This window comes from Corythoichthys intestinalis, chromosome 16 (assembly GCF_030265065.1).
Source record: "Corythoichthys intestinalis isolate RoL2023-P3 chromosome 16, ASM3026506v1, whole genome shotgun sequence".
Lineage (NCBI taxonomy): Eukaryota > Metazoa > Chordata > Actinopteri > Syngnathiformes > Syngnathidae > Corythoichthys > Corythoichthys intestinalis.
The window spans coordinates 28,334,223-28,355,190 of NC_080410.1; the positions used below are offsets into that span (position 1 = coordinate 28,334,223).

The following is a 20,968-nucleotide window of genomic DNA, read 5'->3' on the forward strand; positions in this document are numbered from 1 at the left end:
AATTTACCACCCCGGTACATTCCCGTGTAAACCCGATGTAAAAACAATGTCAATCCGAAAGGGGCTATAGTGACGTAGTCACTTGGGACACATTCAAAGTCTCCAACGACAGGCGCAAGTGTTCCATGACAACAAGACTCTTGAGTTCCTGTGTGTGTCTGCGCACGCTCAGTCTCTAACGCACCCCCAGAATTGATTTTCCTAGTCTCGTGCTTAATTTACGGCAGCATTCGGAAAACTCTGTTTGTGAGAGACGATTTTTTTCCATGTAAAAGGTGGCTATTTGTCAAGAAGGGGGAAAAAACAAGACTTCATTCATTTCATTCATGTGATTCTGAATTCCCCGGCTCTCACAACCCCGCCCCGCTGGCCGGCCATGGGGCGGAGGGGTCGCGGCCCTTAACGAGGCATTGAACGAAGGCCTCGTTAGGAGGCCCTTCATTAGTGACGAAAGTGAGAAGTCTTCATGTTAACGAGTGAGCGTCTCACTGGAGGCTTTTTTGTTCTCCTTACCTCCTGCCGTGACCTATGCAAGCCTGCAATTAAGTCATTATTGCACACTTTAGGGTGTTAACATTGTGCAGTGAGAGCATATGCTGCTTTGACAAGAGGAAACCCTGATCCTCTTCATCTTCTTTTGAACATTCTTCTCAAATAATAATGAACAAGATAAGATCTGACCAAAAAAAGCACACCAAGAGTCTAAAATAGAACATTACTTTTAACCATCATTCTTCAGGAAAAGGTTCTGTTTAACGTAAGAGAAACAGTGTATTTTGCCAGACAAAAAATTGGTCACAAAAACACATTTGACAACAAAGCGTAAGGTTCGATGTGATAGGTCTGACCAGAAAAAGTTAATATTGTTATAAAAACAGAATACAATGGTACTTTCATTATTTTAGGACAGTGGTTGCTCTACTTACGAACATCTCTACATATGGAATTTTCAGGTTATAACTAGAGATGTCTCAATCGATCGGCATCCCGATCGATCGGGTCCGATCAAGTCATTTTCAAAGTATCGGAATCGGCAAAAAAATATCAGCCATGCATTTTTTAAATATATATATATATATATATATATATATATATATATATATATATATATATTTTTTTTTTTAAATTAAATTGTTTTCTAATTGTATTTAACGTTACAGACATAATAAGTTACACGCATCCAGAGTCTTTAGGCTTAAGGTAGGGTTATCAAATTTATCCCGATAACGGCGGTAATTAATTTTTAAAAAAATGTATCACGTTATAATATTTAACGCAATTAATGCCTGCGCTGCACGACCCACTCACGCATTGTCGCGCTAATTCTGTAATGGCGCCGTTTTACCTATATAGAGAGATAAAAGGCAGCGTAAAATGAGTAGAGTGAATTTTGGCAGCCTTTGGAGCCTTTTTTTTTTTTTTTTTTTTTAATAGGCTAAAGCCTTACAATCCCTCTCCCTACGATTAGAAATATCATGGGACGTAATGTGGGGAAGCAAGGTGGCAATTGATCTTTTTCTTAACACCTTTAGTTATTTCCCAACGCAGAGAAGATATATCAATTGGTAGCACTACGCACAGTCATGGTTCCACTTCCCATGATGCATTTGGGCATGGCTACAGTATCATTTACTGAAAGCTCAACAAATACTCTAGATGGGAATATTTAGTCACAATATATAAAGTCACAAGTCTTTCTATCCGTGGATCCCTCTCACAGAAAGTGTCATATCTGTATGCCTTCTCAGTTCTTTTTTCATTCCAGCATCTGATTGAGCTGGATGGGCGGGGCCGTTGCAACACACCTGTGGCGCATTTGGAGCGCTCATTATTTAAGGACTCCGGCCACAGTCTGCGAGTGTCGGACTATTGCTTGTTTGCTTGCTACTTGCCTTGCTTACCGCCTGTGTGTTCATCGTCAGCCTTCGAGTTTCCCGACGTTCTACGGTCGTATTTTGGTTTGGTCATCTTTACACTAGTGCTCTTTTGGGCTTGGTAGTTAGATTCTTGTACTGTTATATTCATGCATTTTTCGCGTGCTCCCTTTGTTGTACTGTATTATTATACTCGCGTTTATTGGCGTGCTCTCTCAGTTTGTTATATCCGCATTTTTCGCGTGCTCCCTTTGTTGTACTTTATTATTACACTCGCGTTTATTGGCGTGCTCTCTCAGTTTGTTAAACCCGCATTTTTGGCGTGCTCCTTTTGTTGTACTTATTAAATACAAACGTTCTCTATTTCTGTTTCTTGGTCTGTGATTTGGATCCGCCTCAACGGCTTGCCGTTCACAACAGAATAGTCCGACCATATGGATCCCGCAGACTCGGAAAGTATTCGACATGTGCTCGCGGAACACGGGCATATGATCAGCAGGAATGATCAGTCATTGCGTGCATTAGTGAATGTGATCGGCTCGCTAACTACAAGAATTGAGAATATGACGTCACCTGTACAGCCCGTTGACGCTGCCGCGGCGCCCGATCTATCCACCCCGTCTCCAGTGGGCTCGCCGGCGGCTTTTCGGGAGCCGTTGTTGCCACACCCCCATCGTTATGAGGGAGAGGCAGGTGCTTGCCAACTATTTTTGCACCAGTGCTCCCTTGTGTTCGACCAACAACCTCAAACGTTTGCGAGTGATAGACCCCGTGTAGCGTATGCAATGAGCCTCCTTGCCGGTAAAGCTGCAACATGGGCCATGGCGGTAAGCAACTCAAGACCCGCGATCCGTCATTCATTTGAAACTTTTAAGACTGAGCTCGTGAGAGTTTTCGATCATCCGGTTAAAGGCAAGGAGGCAGCCAGCCGCCTGCTGGATTTTTCCCAAGGCGATCTGACCGTAGCGGATTACTCTATTCAGTTTCGCATTTTGGCCGCGGAGTGCGGTTTTGAGGAAGCAGCGCTGTGTGGTATTTTTCGGCGCGGGCTGTCTTCGGCGGTTAAAGACGAGTTGGCGGCCCGGGATGACTCATCGAATCTGCAGGAGCTGATTGAGTTGTCCGTAAATTTGGGTCATCGTCTAAAAGAGCGTGAGAGAGAGAGAGCTGCGGAGCATCGGGAACGTCGCGGGTCAACGCCGCATAGCAGCCCGACGGCGGCCGGTCCGGACGGCTTCATCAAACCACCGTTGGTCTCTACGTCGACACGTAGGCCGGTACCGACGGGGAAGGAGCCAATGCAACTCGGCGGCGGACATCTTTCTGCGGCGGAGCGACGAAGACGGATGATGGCAGGCTTGTGTCTGTTTTGTGGCTTGCCGGGGCACCGTGTCGCCGCTTGTGACGCCGCCCCTTCGCATCGACTGGAATCTTCGTTGCCTGGGGCTCCCCTCGCCCGAGGGGGTACTGGTACGAGGTTCGTACAAGACAGCAATCCCTCAAGTGAGTTGCCTTTGGACGAGTTGAAGGAACAAAGAGACTCCCAAGGTGTGGTGAGACTGCAATTGCCGGGAGAAGTGTCGCACGGTGGGGTTCACTTTAGTTTTACTGCTCTAATTGATTCAGGGGCAGATGACTGTTTTATAGACCAGAGTGTTGTTGACGCGCTTAAATGTCCTTTAATAAGACTCGCTAGGCCCAAAAGGGTTTTAGACCTCAATGGGCGCCCTCTGGCGGACGTGAAGTTTATTACGCCCCCGCTCAAATTAAAGTTGTCTGGGAATCATTTTGAGGCCCGTAGCTTCTGGGTTATGCCATGCAAATCGGCTCCGGTCGTGCTGGGACTCTCCTGGTTGAAAGTGCATAATCCTAATATTGACTGGGCGAAGACTCAAATAGTTGCTTGGAGTACGTTCTGTTATGCGCACTGTTTACGTTCGGCGTGTCTACTTCCCGGTCAAGAAAAAACGGCTACCGAGCCTGCTAATTTGAAAAATGTTCCCGCCGAGTATCATGATCTCCAGCGTGTATTCAGTAAAGAGCAGGCTGGTACCCTGCCCCCGCACCGTCCTTACGACTGTGCCATTGATCTGCTGCCCAATGCACCGTTGCCCAGTTCGCGATTATACAAGGTCTCTAGACCGGAGCAGGAAGCTATGAGGGAATACATCTCCTCTTCCTTGGCTTCGGGCCTTATTCGCCCTTCGTCCTCTCCTTTGGGGGCGGGGTTTTTCTTCATTGGCAAAAAAGATGGGGGACTTAGACCGTGCATCGACTACCGGGGTCTCAACGAGATTACTGTTAAAAATAAATACCCGTTACCGTTGTTGGATTCGGCTTTCGCGCCGCTAAAATCTGCCACCATTTTCACCAAATTAGACTTGCGCAGCGCTTACCACTTAGTCAGGATTCGTGAAGGAGACGAGTGGAAAACCGCATTTAAAACCCCGCTTGGGCATTTTGAATACTTGGTCATGCCTTTCGGTCTGACAAATGCGCCCGCAGTGTTTCAGAGCCTCATTAATGACGTATTGCGGGACATGCTAAATGTGTTCTGTTTTGTTTATTTGGATGACATCTTAATTTTCTCCAGAAGCTTGCAAGAACATCGCCAACATGTCCGGATAGTTCTGCGAAGACTGTTGGAAAACCGGTTGTTTGTTAAGGCCGAGAAGTGTGAGTTTCACCGTGAGTCAATGCAGTTTCTCGGTTTTGTTGTGGAAAAAGGGCAGCTAAGGCCTGATCCAGCAAAAATTCAGGCGGTGGCAGAGTGGCCCACCCCCACCTCACGTAAACAATTACAACGTTTCCTCGGGTTTGCTAACTTTTACAGGCGTTTTATCCGCAATTATAGTATGAGGGCCGAGCCCCTTACCAGGTTGACCTCTAACAAGCGACCATTTGTGTGGTCCTCTGTGGCAGAGGCCGCATTTGTAAGCCTTAAACGAGCGTTCACAAACTCACCTGTCCTTGTTCATGCTGACTCAGATCTCCCTTTTGTGGTCGAGGTTGACGCATCGAGTTCCGGAGTGGGGGCCATCCTTTCCCAGAGGTCTGCAGTCGACCAGAGGCTGCACCCCTGTGCATTCTACTCCCGCCGCCTCAGCCCGGCCGAGGCGAATTATGATGTTGGCAACAGGGAGCTGCTCGCTATAGTCCAGGCATTGCAGGAATGGAGACACTGGTTGGAGGGCACTGAGGTACCGTTCCAGATATACACAGACCATAAGAACTTGGAATACCTTCGTGCAGCCAAGCGCCTCAACTCTCGCCAGGCCCGCTGGGCATTGTTCCTGACCCGTTTCAACTTCCAGATTACCTACCGTCCAGGGTCAAGGAACGGGAAGCCCGATGCGCTGTCAAGGCTCCATGAGGCAGCGGAGGAGGGGTCTTCAGAGGAGTCTATTGTTCCCGAGAATCTGATCGTTGGCGCCCTACGTTGGGAAGTAGAGCGTCTTGTGGAAGAAGCCTTACGAGGGGTTAGGGTACCTGGGGGCTGCCCTGCCGGCAAGTTGTTCGTCCCAGTTGCTCAGCGCGCAGGAGTGCTGAAGTGGGGCCACTCCTCGAAGTTTGCCTGCCACCCGGGTGTGTCCCGCACATTCTTCCTCGTTTCCCAGCGGTTTTGGTGGCCAGGCATGCGCAAGGACGTCACTGACTATGTCTCTGCTTGTTCCGTCTGTGCTCGGGGCAAGCCAGTCCATCGTGCTCCAGCGGGCTTACTCCATCCGTTACCTGTTCCAACTCGCCCCTGGTCACATGTTGCGCTCGATTTCGTCACTGGTCTTCCACGATCCAGGGGTTGTTCGGTCATCTTGACGGTGGTGGACCGGTTTTCCAAGATGGCGCATTTCGTCGCACTTCCCAAGTTGCCTTCAGCCCTGGAGACCGCTGACCTGCTGGTGACACATGTTTTTCGGGCTCATGGCATCCCGTGCGACCTAGTCTCTGATAGAGGGCCCCAGTTTGTCTCACAGGTCTGGGGAGCGTTCTGCAAGGCTTTGGGGGCCACCTCAAGCAAATCTTCGGGTTACCACCCACAATCCAATGGGCAGACGGAACGGGTCAACCAGGAGCTAGAGGCCGCCCTCCGTTGTGTTTGTGAACTGCATCCGGCCTCCTGGTCATCGCACCTCCCATGGGTGGAGTATGCGCGCAACACCCTTGTTTCCTCTGCTACTGGGAGGTCACCTTTCATGACCGCATATGGGTACCAGCCTCCACTGTTTCCTTCCCAAGAAGCCGAAGTCATCGTGCCATCTGTCCAGGTGCACCTGCGGAGGGCCCATAGGGTCTGGAGGGACGCAAGGGCTGCACTAGTCCGCACGGCGGCCCGCAACCGGCAGATAGCTGATCGCCACCGACGGCCCGCTCCAGTCTATCGCCCAGGCCAGATGGTCTGGCTGTCAACGCGGGATTTACACCTGGCTGGGACTTCTAAGAAACTGGGCCCTCGGTTCGTGGGTCCTTTTGCTGTTGATGCTGTGGTGAACCCTGTGACTGTAAGGCTGAAGCTTCCCAGCTCGATGAAGGTTCACCCAGTTTTCCACGTCTCTCTGCTCAAGCCAGTCTCCACCTGTCCCCTGAACCCTCCGCCAGTGCCTCCTCCTGCTCCTCGCGTAATCGACGGTGGGCCGGTGTACACGGTACGTGCCATTCTCGACTCAAGGAGGAGGGGTAGGGGGGTGCAGTACCTGGTCGACTGGGAAGGTTATGGCCCTGAGGAACGCCAATGGGTCCCCCGCTCCTGGATCCTCGATCCGTCGCTGCTGCGGGATTTCCACTCTCGTCATCCCACGAAACCAGGTGGTCCGCCAGGGGGCGTCCGTTGAGGGGGGGGTTCTGTCATATCTGTATGCCTTCTCAGTTCTTTTTTCATTCCAGCATCTGATTGAGCTGGATGGGCGGGGCCGTTGCAACACACCTGTGGCGCATTTGGAGCGCTCATTATTTAAGGACTCCGGCCACAGTCTGCGAGTGTCGGACTATTGCTTGTTTGCTTGCTACTTGCCTTGCTTACCGCCTGTGTGTTCATCGTCAGCCTTCGAGTTTCCCGACGTTCTACGGTCGTATTTTGGTTTGGTCATCTTTACACTAGTGCTCTTTTGGGCTTGGTAGTTAGATTCTTGTACTGTTATATTCATGCATTTTTTGCGTGCTCCCTTTGTTGTACTGTATTATTATACTCGCGTTTATTGGCGTGCTCTCTCAGTTTGTTATATCCGCATTTTTCGCGTGCTCCCTTTGTTGTACTTTATTATTACACTCGCGTTTATTGGCGTGCTCTCTCAGTTTGTTAAACCCGCATTTTTGGCGTGCTCCTTTTGTTGTACTTATTAAATACAAACGTTCTCTATTTCTGTTTCTTGGTCTGTGATTTGGATCCGCCTCAACGGCTTGCCGTTCACAACAGAAAGAATGTTAATAATGTAAATACCATTTTGAGGATTTATTGTCATAATAAACAAATACAGTACTTATGTACTGTATATTGAATGTATATATTCGTCTGAGTTTTATTCATTTTTTTCTTAATGCATTGCCAAAATGTATATGATCGGGAAAAATTCTCGGGAATGGTTGGAATTGAATCGGGAGCAAAAAAAAAAGCAATCGGATCGGGAAATATCGGGATTGGCAGATACTCAAACTAAAACGATCGGGATCTGATCGGGAGCAAAAAAACATGATCGGAACAACCCTAGTTATAACACAGCTCAATGGGAAAGTATTGCCTCTTTAGACGAAAGAAATTTGAGGATACGAAAGGCAAAAATTCAGTTTGGGCTGCTCCTCGCAGCTCCCAGAGTTGACCGAATGTAACATACTTATAGCCACTCAGCCATTGGCTATTGCCTTGCATCTGCCTGGCATCCAACTGGCTAAGAGGGACTTCTACTGTACAGTATGTGTATTTTTGTATCTTAGTGTCCCGTTCATTCGCCCATCGGGCCATGAGGTGTTCTGACAGCTTTACGCGACTGTACTGACTTCTATTCTTTACTGTATTCTTAGTTTTTTTTTTTTACATTATTCACAACTCTCATTTTATGTTTATTGTGCAAAAATCTTAATTGTAACTTGTATTTGTTACATGTTTTGATGCATTTTTTTTTATATAAAAGATTTATGTGTCGGGATTTAAATTTGGGCTTCTTAGAATCAGAGGCGTCGCGTCCCATTAGGCAAACCAGGCAATTGCCTAGGGCCCCCAGCCAGCAGGGGCCCCCAGAGTGCCAACAGATTTAGCACACGCAGCTTTACTGCACTGTCGCAGCGACAAGTGCAGGGAGTGTTTCAACACCATGGAATCCTTTAGCAGTAGGTCTGTCGCAATAAAAAATTTTAGTGTGCGATAATTTATCTCATAAATTATTGCGATATGCGATATTATTGCACCCCCAAATTTTGTTTTTTAAACCAATTTACAATAACACAGTGAGAATACAGTATATATTAATAGATCAAGCACACCCATTTAAACGCGATATTTACTCTTAAATTCAAAAATACTTTTTAAGAAATCACAACTAAAAACAATAGACCATGCCTCTTAAGTAAAAGACAACTATATTAATACCGCACAGGAACACAGAATAAATGTGTTTTTCAAGCAAAAAAAAATAAAATTGCACTTAATAATAAACATTTAGGCAAATGAAAACTTTTCCCCTCATAGCTTCTGCTATGGCATTCCATAGGGATACAACGATACAACGAATACTCTATAAGAAAAATATAACATAAATGCATCTAAAATAATCCTACACAATTTTATTAGCAATTTCAATACTCCTTTTAGCAAGGTTCCTTGGGTATGCGTACGTTCCCATAGCAACCAGTCCTGTTATACTTCACAAGCGCTGCGTATTCTGGGAGCGAGAATAGGCGTAAGGTACGCATTTCGAGCAGAGGACGGCCACCTGTTAAAATGTCATGTACGAGTTTAAGTACATCCATATGAGTCAGTGTAAACAGCTTAGTTTTCGCCACTTCTATGGCAAAGATGACCGCACGTCCACGCAGCGCGCACTCGCACCCCCCCACCCTTGTGTTCATTATGTGCGAGTATGTATCTGTGCCACGTGATTCAGGGTGAGAGTGGGCGTCGATTTGGCCTTTTATTAATTGGCAAAATGAAGAGAAGTTATCCTTCTGGAAGCGAAAAAAAAAGAAAAAAAAAGCAGAAGAGAAGAAAAGGAAGCAAGACAGCAGTGAGTGTACTATGTAACTGTAGTTTTATGTCGTAATGTAGTAGAAGCACTGCAGACTAATAGTAGTAGTAGTATTTTATGTCCTAAACCAATTAACTGCCTTGACTTGTTGTAACTGGCTTGTTAGCGTTTGCTAACAGCATTGCAGCATGCTAGCGTTAGTAGACTTTTATTAAATATGCTATTGCTTTAAGTCCAACTCTCCCCCTTACTTGCACATGCTCGAAGGGCCCCATGTTGCTTGTTGCCTGGAGCCCCCGGGGGACCCTTGCTCCGCCTCTGCTTAGAATAAATTAGGGCATTTACATGGAAAACTCGTCTCTACCTACAGAATTTTCAGTTTACGAAAATTATTCCAGAACCAAATTAATTGGTAAGTAGATGTACCACTGTACAGTATTTTTATATCAAAAGGTGGGTTTGGTGCAAAAAAAAAAAAAAAATGTTGAGAACGTCCTAATTTATTGTTGTTTTGCCAATCTGGTAACGAGGGAGAGACTTCACATAAAAGCCTTTTGTGGTCATGAGGCGTGCCTCACTGGGGACTATCAATCTGGGGACCGAGAGGAAGTGGGGCCACATGTGGTTGGCCAGGTGGGCAGGCAGCCATCAATTGTGCTACAAAAAGTCTCCCAGCTAATTACGGGGGCTGTTTGGATTTGAGAGATGACAAGCAAGAGAGCTGTTGTGTCCTCGACTAATTAGATCAACAAATACTTTTCAAGACAAAATATGTTTTTGAAACCATATAAACATCAAACTTTCAAGGCAAAATAAGTGATTTTTTTCGTGTCCGTGCCTTTTGAGGTGAATTGTGTTTTTGGTAATTTAACACTTTCACTGCCATTAGCCACGTTTACATGCTGACTTTTATTCATACCGATTCAAATCATTCCGAATGGAAATTTCACATCAGCTGTTTACATGTCACTTCATCTATTCCGATCCAGCGTTTACATGTGACTGCCTTTATTCCGAAAGGACGTTTGACAACTGCCGTCTGACATGCGCAGATTGATCAAAACAAAGCGTCACGTTGCAAAACATGGAGATCGATCGTCAGATCAGCTGCTGTTTTAACTTTTCAAGTGGAAACAAAATTCAGAATGATACGCCGTTCATTTAAAAAGTTGTGTGGGTGCGCTGTGCGTGTGCTTGGAAGCCATGTTGCAAGTGACGTTACTTACGTCATCAAGTGACGTCACCACGTCAGTACGGAGCATGCGCAGAAAGAAGGCAACCAGACACCATTCCACTTCCCTGTTTACATGATATAATTTTACTTCTAATCGGTTTGGGAAAAGGAATATTCCATCCCTGTGAATCGGAATGAAATTCCGTTCAGTTTGGGCCTGTTCATTCCGAATGAGGTGTTTATATGGAACACATTTATTCGGTTTGAACAAATATTCCGCGTGTAATTGGAATATTTGGCTCCATGTAAACGTGGCAACTGACAGCGAAATACCAAGTCCGTTTCATGTTTTAATGACCAAGCATTTGTGCCTTTCAAGGTGAAATGTGTGTGGGGTGAAAACAAAACAAAAACATAACCTTAGGATGCACAACAGAGCTTTTTTGGTGTGAAAATGCACCATTCATGGGCGGAACATAGCAGGGGACTGGCAGTGCGGCTGTACTCGGGCCCAGGCCTCTAGAGGGCCTTGTTTTCAAATGAACAGAGGGCACGAGTAGACAAGCGCAGGTTTTCAAAATAATGTATGATGATGCGTGATGCTATAATGAAGCGTATAGAGTGCCCATTTGGACGATCATCTTGGGGGCCCCACAAAAGTGTGGAGGAGCCCGGGGAATATTTTCTACTAGCACCCCACCACCACCGTCGGATGGTCCACTAGAGAGACTCGTTGATAATCACTGCAAAGTGACTAGTAGTCAGTAGCTCACTGGTAAAATTCCTTTCTTTTTTTAGTGGCGTGTCTTCGGAACGCCACACAGCCCAAACCGTTTGACCGACCAGCAACGTTCGGATATCAAAATGACCGGAATTTTCATGTGACGCAGGGAATTTTTCACCCCCCCCCCCCCCCCCCCCCAAATTTTCCATTCGCCAGTCAAAAAAATTCAAACTATATCTAGTCCTACAATTTTGACCCAATCGCATCATTTAAACATAAAAAATTCCAGGACGGTAAGGAGCATTAAAGTTGTATAGAGAATTTGCCCAAAACTTGCCAGAAACTTTCCCATTCATTTCTAATGGGATGCCCTTGACAGGCATGCACGTCTGAATTTCCCATTCATTTCCAATGGCAGGAAGACATAGGTCCTTGTGATTTATGACCGTTTACCATGACAGTCCATTGATATTCAACTGGCGCCCAAGTAAGTCGATGCCACTGACAGCCATGCACGTCCATGCCATTGACGGCCATGTTCGTCCAAATTTTCCATTCATTTTCAATGGCAGAAAAAACTGTGTGGTTCTGATTTATGACCAAAAACTTACCATTACAGCCCATTAACATTCAACTGACACCCAAGTAAGTGGATGCCACTGATTGCCATTAAATCGGACATGTCTCAGAAATGTCCCCAAATAAACAGGAAATTATCTGATATCAACAGGAAGTGTCCCCGTAATGTCCCCAAATCAACCGGAAGTGACCTGATAACTGGTAACTCCCACATCAAAGCCCCATTGTAATTTCTCCAGAAATGTCAGTTTCTAGTTTATTTTTTTATTGTTTAGTTGATGAAGTAAAACAGGATCTACTTCTTTGGGTGGCATATTGAAGTATAGACTTTTAACAGAGAATATTTTTAGGTAGGTTCAGGTAACCTATTGGTGACCAAATTTAGCAATTTTGGATTATTTGTACCCATCCCACCCCCTAAAAAAACAACTGAACATTAAATCTGGCTTTTATTTTTTTCTTTGAATGTAACTTTTTAGTGATCAAAAACCTTTTTAAGGCAAACCTTTTTAGTGGACTAACTTTCTGGCCTTTTAACTCTTTGACGTCAATAGACATTTAATCTACTGTAACTGACAGCCATCATTCAGTTTTTGTACATACGTAAAATGCCCAAATCATTTGTGTAAGAACATCTTTAAAGCTGAATGCAGCATTTTGAGAGTTGGACAGTGCTGCATTGAGCAGCAAAAACCTAATTACAGAGCCCATTCCTCAATTGGGAAACAATAATGGCGAAAGAGCGGCCAGGTTGTCGACCATTTACGGCCCGACCAGCGGACGGATCCTCAGCCTGCGTCTGGCAGCTAAAAGTCCAATTAATTCTCGGCGCTTAAATGTCCATTTTTGGCTGAGTTTGGAGCAGTCAGATGTTGCCCTTTCTATTCTTACCATGGCGTTTATCCAAGCGTGAGACGCTTTGCCTCATTACCGGTCGGACGGGCGGGCGTGGAGCTACTTGGATGTGAAACCCAAACTGTTCCATGAATGAACATCTTTCAGTGCCATTGACGGCAATAGATGTCACATTCAATTTTTACTTTGAGGTGTGTCAGGTGTAATCCGATCATTGGCAGTCAATACGTTCAATAAATTTGGGTGCGGTACTCACCCCAAACATTTGCCTCAGGTCAGGGTCTCGGAAGCGGAAGGGAATGTTGGACACGTGTAACCGTTTGGGCTGCTGCTTCTCCGACGAGTCCGAGTGCTGCGAGGCGTCCGTTTGCGTCACGTCATCCGTCTGCAGGTGGAAATCAAACACAGTAAAATACGCTCTTTAGAGTTTGTGAGCCACTTTGCAAACCCAGGTTATTTTCAAGGACTATCTCATATATTCCTAATGCCATTAAAACTAATGCCAAATGTAATGACAGATTTAAATGACAGAGAAATGCAAAAAAATGAATGACTGAAAAAACGTAACATTGCTGTAAATGAATTCTTATTTATTCATTTACCATAGTTTTTACCTACGGTATACAGTAATAAAATTTAGTTGTATCAATTCAAGGAAAAAGTCATAATCTTGAAAAAAACGGATGGATGGAATTTAATTTTTGCTAAAAAGTAATTTTACAAATTCTTTTTTTTTTTCTAAAGAGAAAAAAAAAACTTTGTATCATATGCCATATATAAATACAATCCTTGCAAATAAAACATTTTTGCAGTATGAAACAAAAATGAAAATGACTTTACAATCACAAATTTATGATTAAAAAAAAATATGTAATGTTATGTGAATATTCATATTTTTTGAGAAACAAAAAGCAATAATCTTAACAACAAAGATATTCTTAGAGAAAAAGATGGTAAAGTTGTGATACACAATAAAGTCCGATTTGATTAAGGGAATGTCAAAGCGAAAAATGAGCATAAAGTCAAATTAAAAAAAACAAAAAACAAAACGTAATGTAAATCTGTAATGTTAGGTGAATATTCGTATTTTTTGAGAAACAAAAAGCAATAATCTTAACAACAAAGATATTCTTAGAGAAAAAGATCGTGAAGTTGTGATACACAATAAAGTCCGATTTGATTAAGGGAATGTCAAAGTGAAAAATGAGCATAAAGTCAAATTAAAAAAAAAGAAGAAAAAAACGTAATGTAAATATGTAATGTTAGGTGAATATTCATATTTTTTTTGAGAAACAAAAAGCAATAATCTTAACAACAAAGATATTCTTAGAAAAAAAGATCGTAAAGTTGTGATACACAATAAAGTCCGATTTGATTAAGGGAATGTCAAAGCGAAAAATGAGCATAAAGTCAAATTAAAAAAAAAAAAGAAAAAAAAAAAGAAAAGAAAAAAAAAACATTTAAAATAATTATTCTGGAAAAAAATACATTTTATTAAAAAAAAAAAAAAAAAAAATTCAATGAGCGGAAATAACCGTCTTTGAGTTTGGCAATGAACGAAAACACACAATTGACACCCTTTCTACTATTTCTGTCTATTTAATTGTTCGTAGCTTAAATATAGCACCAGTCACGATGGCAAAACCATTGAATACCAAGACAAGACACGTGTCACAGACCTCAAGGGGACTGCGCACCCCAGTTTGAGAAGCAGCGCTTTCCAGTGTCAGTCATTTTTCAATTCAACGAGAAAGCCGTGCCGATAAACAGCCGATGAGTTATAATGTCACTGCTGTGCTCGTGCGTCACAAATCCGCGTATTAATCTCTCGCACTTAGCTCTTGAGATTGAAGGCGCTGACAAAAAGGCACGCGTATAGATCCCACGGCACGGCGAGACCGGAGACGCATTAGTTGGCACGCGAGGGGACCCCGAGCCCCGAGCGTTGTTGTTTCCATCATTATGCGAATGCCGCACTGACATTTTGATATAAACGAGGTGTCGGCCGGGGCTGACAAATCCACTCGTTCCCTGCCGTGACACCGCTGATGGATGGCGGCCAGCGTTCAGGTGGTCCCGCTTTAACGGGATTTTACGCTTGGGTTTTTCTGGGACGAAATTCACTGGTCAAAAGCTTTGCAAATGTACAGTGTTGCAATGAAGGACCGATTGGCATCTTTAAAAAACATTGACACCTTTTTGTGAACAAATTTGCAGAAAAGCTGAACGCACCCTATCATGTGTTCAATGTGTTCAAGTCTGGAGTTTGACTTGGCCACTCCAGAACGTGTATTTTGTTCTTCTGAAACCATTCTGAAGTTGATTTACTTCTGTGTTTTGGATCATTGTCTTGTTGCAGCATCCATCCTCTTTTTAGCTTCAACTGTCTGACAGACTGCCTCAGGTTTTCCTGCAAAACATCCTTATAAACGTTTGAATTCATTTTTTGTATAATGATTGCAAGTTGTCCAGGCCCCGAGGTAGCAAAACAGCCCCAAATCATGATGCTCCCTCCACCATGCTTCACGGTGGGGATGATGTGTTGATGTTGGTGAGCTGTCCCATTTTTCCTCCACACATGACGTTGTGTGTTACTCCCAAACAATTGAACTTTAGTTTCATCAGTCCACAAAATATTTTGCCAAAACATCCGTGGAGTGTCCAAGAGCTTTTTTGCGGACATTAAACGAGCAACAATGTTTTTTTAGACATCAGTGGCTTCCTCTGTGGAGTCCTCCCATGAACACCATTCTTGGCTACAGTTTTACATACAGTTGATGTGTGCACAGAGATATTGGACTGTGCCAGTGATTTCTGTAAGACTTTAGAAGACACTTTAAAGTTCTTTTTTGTATTCTGCGCTGAACTCATGGCGTCATCATGGGTGGACGGCCACTCCTTGGGAGAGAAGCAACAGTGCCAAATTCTCCAGTTGTAGACAACTTCTCTGACTGTCGATTGATGTCAGAGACATCCAGACTTTTAGAGATCTTTGTATACGGGGCTGATCCGTAGGAGGCCTATTTTAAAAAACTTCAGATATTTTCAAAACCAAAGCTGCTAGCGGCCTAAAACCAAAACAGGCACCTCCCTTAGGCATATATGAGTCTCCATGAGCTGCGACATCAAAAAATTCAAAGTCGTTCCCTGATAAAATCCCGATTAAAAAAAAAATTTTTTTTATACAAATATACCAAAACTTGGCTATAAAATGGCTATAAAATTCTCAAATTTTGTACTAGATGCACAAAAATCACCAAATGCAAAGATAATCACCTATATTTTCAGGATCAATAGCAATATTTAAAATATCATATAAGTTTTTCCTGAAAATAGCAACTTAATTTTTTAATTTAGTGCACATTTCCAGCAGCTAATAAATGACTCAATTTTCACTTAATACTTAATACTTGAGGAAAGCATCCAGAATCATCTTAATTTAACTCAACAAAAGCTAAATTTGCATTTTTCTATATCCAATCACACCTTTTTCAGGTTGAATTCTGCTATTGTGTAGAGCTACAAAATCCAACATGGCGGTCGTCACAAAACAAAGAGTTTTTAAGGGTGAAAATTCTTGTAATTAAATATTTAAATCGTGGAATTTCTATAGATATGAATGTAAAACGGTCTAAATTATTGGTTAAAAGCAAAAAACTGGCAGTTATCTTACATTTTAGGTATATATTTCAAGCCAAAGTAACACTAATTTTATCCATTGTTTTTTTTTTTTCACATTACAAAGTGCATGCATGGTGCCACTTAATATAATAATTACCTTTAATCCTCGACCAAATCACTCTTGAGACACTCCTGCCTGCTTGTATGCAATAAAACCTTCATCTTATTTCCACTTAATCTGGCGCTAGAACGCAGCATGTGTTTGAGTTTATCACAACGAAAGCCAACTCAACGTTCTGCCTGGGTCGGCCCCCTACGGGAAGGCGCGCCGCAATGTCTGTGGGATTTGTCATGTCAACTGATAGTGGAGTCTATGGGTCCTGTTTCTTCTAAAACAGGTATTAGTAACAAAAAATTCTTGTCACATCTGACGTTTTTAGAAGTGACAAAACTGACTCGTCTACAAGTTGATGAACCACGAACTGCAAAAACAAAACAAAACAAAACAAACAAACAAAAAAAAACTAGTGACAAATTTGGGGGAACAAAAATAAATGTGCCCTTCCATCAAACCAAGACATTGCAGCTCCCTTTTGACAACTTTTGTCAACTAACCTCTTTTGTACCCTTCAACATGTCCTAAATACCCCACTAAGAGAGTAATTTGCCCCCTGTCGGCAACTTACGTTGCGTCCTTTTGACTTTCCGCTTCTAGCTTTGCATACTAAAGTTTCAGTGTGTCAAACTAAGTTACACTGAAATTATGTTACAGTCTTCCATAACTACATCTGCCCTCATGACTCGTTTTAACTTCACGTCAAGATCTTCCTCTATTGTGGGCGGTGTGAGGAGGGCAAAGGTGCACACCTAATGAGCTTGTGAAGCTCCCCTTTGGAAAAAAAAAAACAAAAGAAAAACAACAACACAGTCTGATAATGAGCAGAGTGTCGGTAATTATAGCGTTTAGGTGACTAAATGAGGCTGCGAGCACTGACTCACTTTTCACACTCGCTCGTTGGTACACAATCAACATCCTGGCTGGCTCTTTGTTCTCCGGAGGTGTCTTGTGGGGCAGCAAACTGGCAACTTTAAGATGGCCACTCAAGCGCCAGCTAGGCTTCCAGAGAGGCGGCAATTACTGATGTGTAGACCCAAGCTGTTGATGTTGTTGAAATAGGGCCCGCAAGCCCTTCACTTGGGGCTAGGCATATGCCGGTATGAGATTCTGACGGTATGATAACCTTAAGCCAAAATATAACTGTTTCACAGTATTGCAATTACAGCTCTAAAATGTATTACTTTGAGATAACTGGGTTAAAAAACAACTTTTTTTTCCATTGAACACAATTTTTATTTTTCCAACACATTAGCAAATTGGAACATAAGTATAATATTAAATTAAAATGTAAAAAAATGAAATAAATTAAATATTCTAAATAAAATAAAAAATAAATGCAGTCCTTCAAGTGAGACTAAACCCACAGCCACAGCTCAACAATATTACCATCAGAGCAAAAATATTTTGAATTATTTTCCATAAAAAGCACGTGTGTATGACTCGTATAATGCTTACATTATACATACACTCTCTTTCACAGACAAAACATTACGTATTACCACCGCTAGACACACTAAACACGCTGGAGTAACTGGTGGGAAACATTCATGAAAGTTTTACTAACCTTTAATTTGTATAAATGCAAAATCATATTGGCGGTATGGCCTCCTCGGCAGCCACTCTCCGCATGTTTTACATGTCGGTTGGCCCTCCTCCTCTAAGCCACGGCCGTCTGTAACTTTTCTGTAGCCGAAGTACTCCCATATCAGCAACTTAGTTTTCTTCCAACAACTCCAACAACTTCAATTCCAGCCATCGTGTAGCACAGCTGACTCACTGACACTGAGCAACAACCGGTGGGGGAGGGTTGAGCCTTGCAGCTGCAAGCGAGATATTGTCCCTGCATTTTTGGGACATAAAAAATAGCTAATACCATAGGGACGGTATGACGAAAAATTTTTGCGGTTTTGAAACCGTGACGTTTTCATACCATGGAATACCTTGAAACTGGTAATCGGCACAAGTCTACTTGGGGGTACTCAAAGGACTACCTTGCCTGACATAAATCGAAATTCAAAACAATATCTTATATCTGCTGCGCTGTATCATTGTGAAACGCCTACAAAATACATACTGGTTTGAAAAATTTTAAAAAAAATCATTTTCCATTTAAACAATATCCATTTTTTTTATCGTCATGTTAATTATTTCCCAAAAAATATTTTTAATTCATTTCCCATTCAGTGATACACATGGTACATTTATTTGTCGATATTATTATGCGAAGTCTATTGAAAACTTCAAATTTTTAATCACCCTTTTGGGTGTTAATCAGGAACAATCTGGAGCTAGCTGTGTCATATACTGATGCCCAACAGAAAAGCCCGCCCCCCCGCATGAAATGTAAGTGACACACTGCGGCCCTGTCAGTGATCTATTTCTGAGCATCGCGGAAATGTGCATAGCGATGTATTCATTCAAATTCATCTAAGTAGTGTCATCATTATCACGCTGATGATCTCCTTTATTATTCTCATTATCATAATCACAATCTCCACACCGATGGCTGTCATTTATTTGCCGTTTATAGCCTATTTCCAGTCCAGGCCGACATCCGTTGTGAACATTGACAGCGCTTTGATTCAAGGTCCCACTCTGTTACACCCCATCTCCCCCCACCCCACCGACGAGAAGGTAGGACGCCCGGCGGGCTGGCGTGAGCATGCCGAACAAAGGATACCGCCGGGGCCAGAGTGGATTTGTGAGCCAGAGATCCGGCCGGTGGGGGTCTTAACTCTGCCGTGGAGGTTAATAGCCCGCGTGGCCGTGTTGGGCTCGAGGGTGACACATTGCAGACAGATGTCGGCGAGAAACCGGAGCGGCCCCCGTTCCCCTAACACCGGCGCGCCGCAGGTCAATCTGCTTCATCGCTCACACGAGACACCGCCGACCTTTAGCGGAGCGCCGCGTGAACGGCGCTCTACCGGGTCTGTTTGATCACGCCGTGGCAGTGTGTTTGCAAACATCCAGATTAACTTACAGGCTCTGTCGCAACTTGTCAGGCAGATCGCCAACAATGAGGATACGTAGAGAACAACGACTGCATTAAAGACTACAGAATTTTCAGGTCCCTTCCTGAATAGTCCTTAATTATATTTACTTTCCTTTCATGCAATTGAACTAGTCGCCATCCTCTACCTACCCAATCTGTCTTACTTTACTGTTGATATGATGTTCATAATAACTCACCAACTTACCAGCTTCTCTCCTAGTTGCACGATCCCTGTCTGATGGCCTCCCTCACGATGCATTTAGCTTCCAGGTTACCTATCAATTCATCGATTGATTTCCTGGTCGCCAAGCTCCCTGACTCCTCCACCTGTTTGCTCGAAATCTTCTATGCTAAGTTGCTAGCTGGAAACTTATCGGGCTGCTGACTTACAAATGTACCCTCCTTGTGGGTTGTCCTGCTTTCTAAACACTTACCATCCCGATTTTCTACTCATCTGACTTCCTTGGCCATGTGGTTTTGCAGTGGTCGTTCCTGAGCTTACCTCCTCCCTGAGTTCCTTACCGGTTTGGTTGCTATTTTCCTAACTTACCTACCCTAAAGGTTAGCAACTCTCCCAAATCCCTTGCCCGTTTAGTTATCATTCTCACCGATATTGCCATTACATGATCGTTTATCGGCCAACCTCCCTACTTGCTTACGAATTGACTTGCTCATCATCCTCCCTGCTTACCTACCAGATGGCCTTCCTGATTTCCTACCTTCCTGACTTCCTTACCTGTTTGGTCACCATCCTTCCCACTCGCCCGCCCGTTGACCGGACATCCATCGGCCCGCCTACCTCATCATTTTCTTACCTCTCTTCCTTCCCTACCTGTTTGTTCGCAATCCTCCCTACCCGCCTTGCGTACCTTCACGCTTAGCCATCCACATCCCCGCCGTTGCTGACTGACTACATACCTACTTGCCTCCCTGCCATCCTGCTTGAGAAATGGTGTCGTCGCAGAGGAAACTAATGACCTGCGTAGCTCCGCCATGGGAGGCCACCATCAGCGCCACTTTGCTGTCCCGACAGCTGCTGTCAGAGGGAAGCGGTAGGAAGAGGAGGAGGCGGCGGGATGCGGAACGCGGCGTCCGTGCCAACGCGAGCTGTCATCTCCGGCGGCTCGCTGGCTTCCTGTTCCGCCACTTCTCTCAAAAGACTCCCTTCGCTGTTATTTGCAAATCGCCTGCAAAGTGCAGGCCTCAGCACTTTTGCTTACTCCGCGCAGAGTGGCATTACAAGAGCATAATTGAAACTATCTGATTGGAACGCAGCCAGGCAGGTACAGTAGATTACATCTGATTAAAGAGTGTCCGCGCAGAGAGGGAGCTTTAATTTATTCTTTGGGGCTTACTGCTGCTTTGCTTGTTTGTTTGCTCTTTCTAAAGAAGTCGTCGCTCCCGAGTGAATGTGTCAGGTGCGAATGGCAAAAGGGGAAGAGCATCATGGAAACTCACATGCGCTGTAACTAGAGATGTCATCCCGATCGATCGGGTCCGATCACGTCATTTTCAAAGTATCGTAATCGGCAAAAAAATATCGGCCATGCCTTTAAAAAAAAATATATATATATACATAAATTAAATCATTTTCTAATTGTATTTAATGTTATAGACATAATATGTTACACTCATCCAGAGTCTTTAGTTTAGGCTTAAGATAGGGTTATCAAATTTATCCCGAAAACGGTGGTAATTAATTTTTTCAAAAATGTATCACATTAAAATGTTTAACACAATTAATGCATGCGCTGCATGACCCACTCATGCATTGTTGCGCTCGATCTGTAATGGCGCCGTTTTACCTATATAGAGAGATAAAAGGCAGCGTAAAATGAGTAGAGCGAATTTTGGCAGCC

At 43.8% G+C, this 20,968-nt stretch overlaps 1 protein-coding gene across 4 annotated transcripts in view; it reads right to left on the reverse strand.

Moving 5' to 3' along the window:
• The window catches only part of LOC130932009 (RNA binding protein fox-1 homolog 3-like), a 506,184-nt gene that overhangs the window by 56,658 nt on the left and 428,558 nt on the right, over window positions 1–20,968 (reverse strand). For all 4 annotated transcript variants that reach the window (XM_057861344.1, XM_057861342.1, XM_057861343.1 and 1 more), the window contains one exon: window positions 12,635–12,763. In XM_057861344.1, coding sequence (XP_057717327.1) covers window positions 12,635–12,763 — 129 coding nt within the window. The remainder of the gene's footprint in view (window positions 1–12,634; window positions 12,764–20,968) is intronic.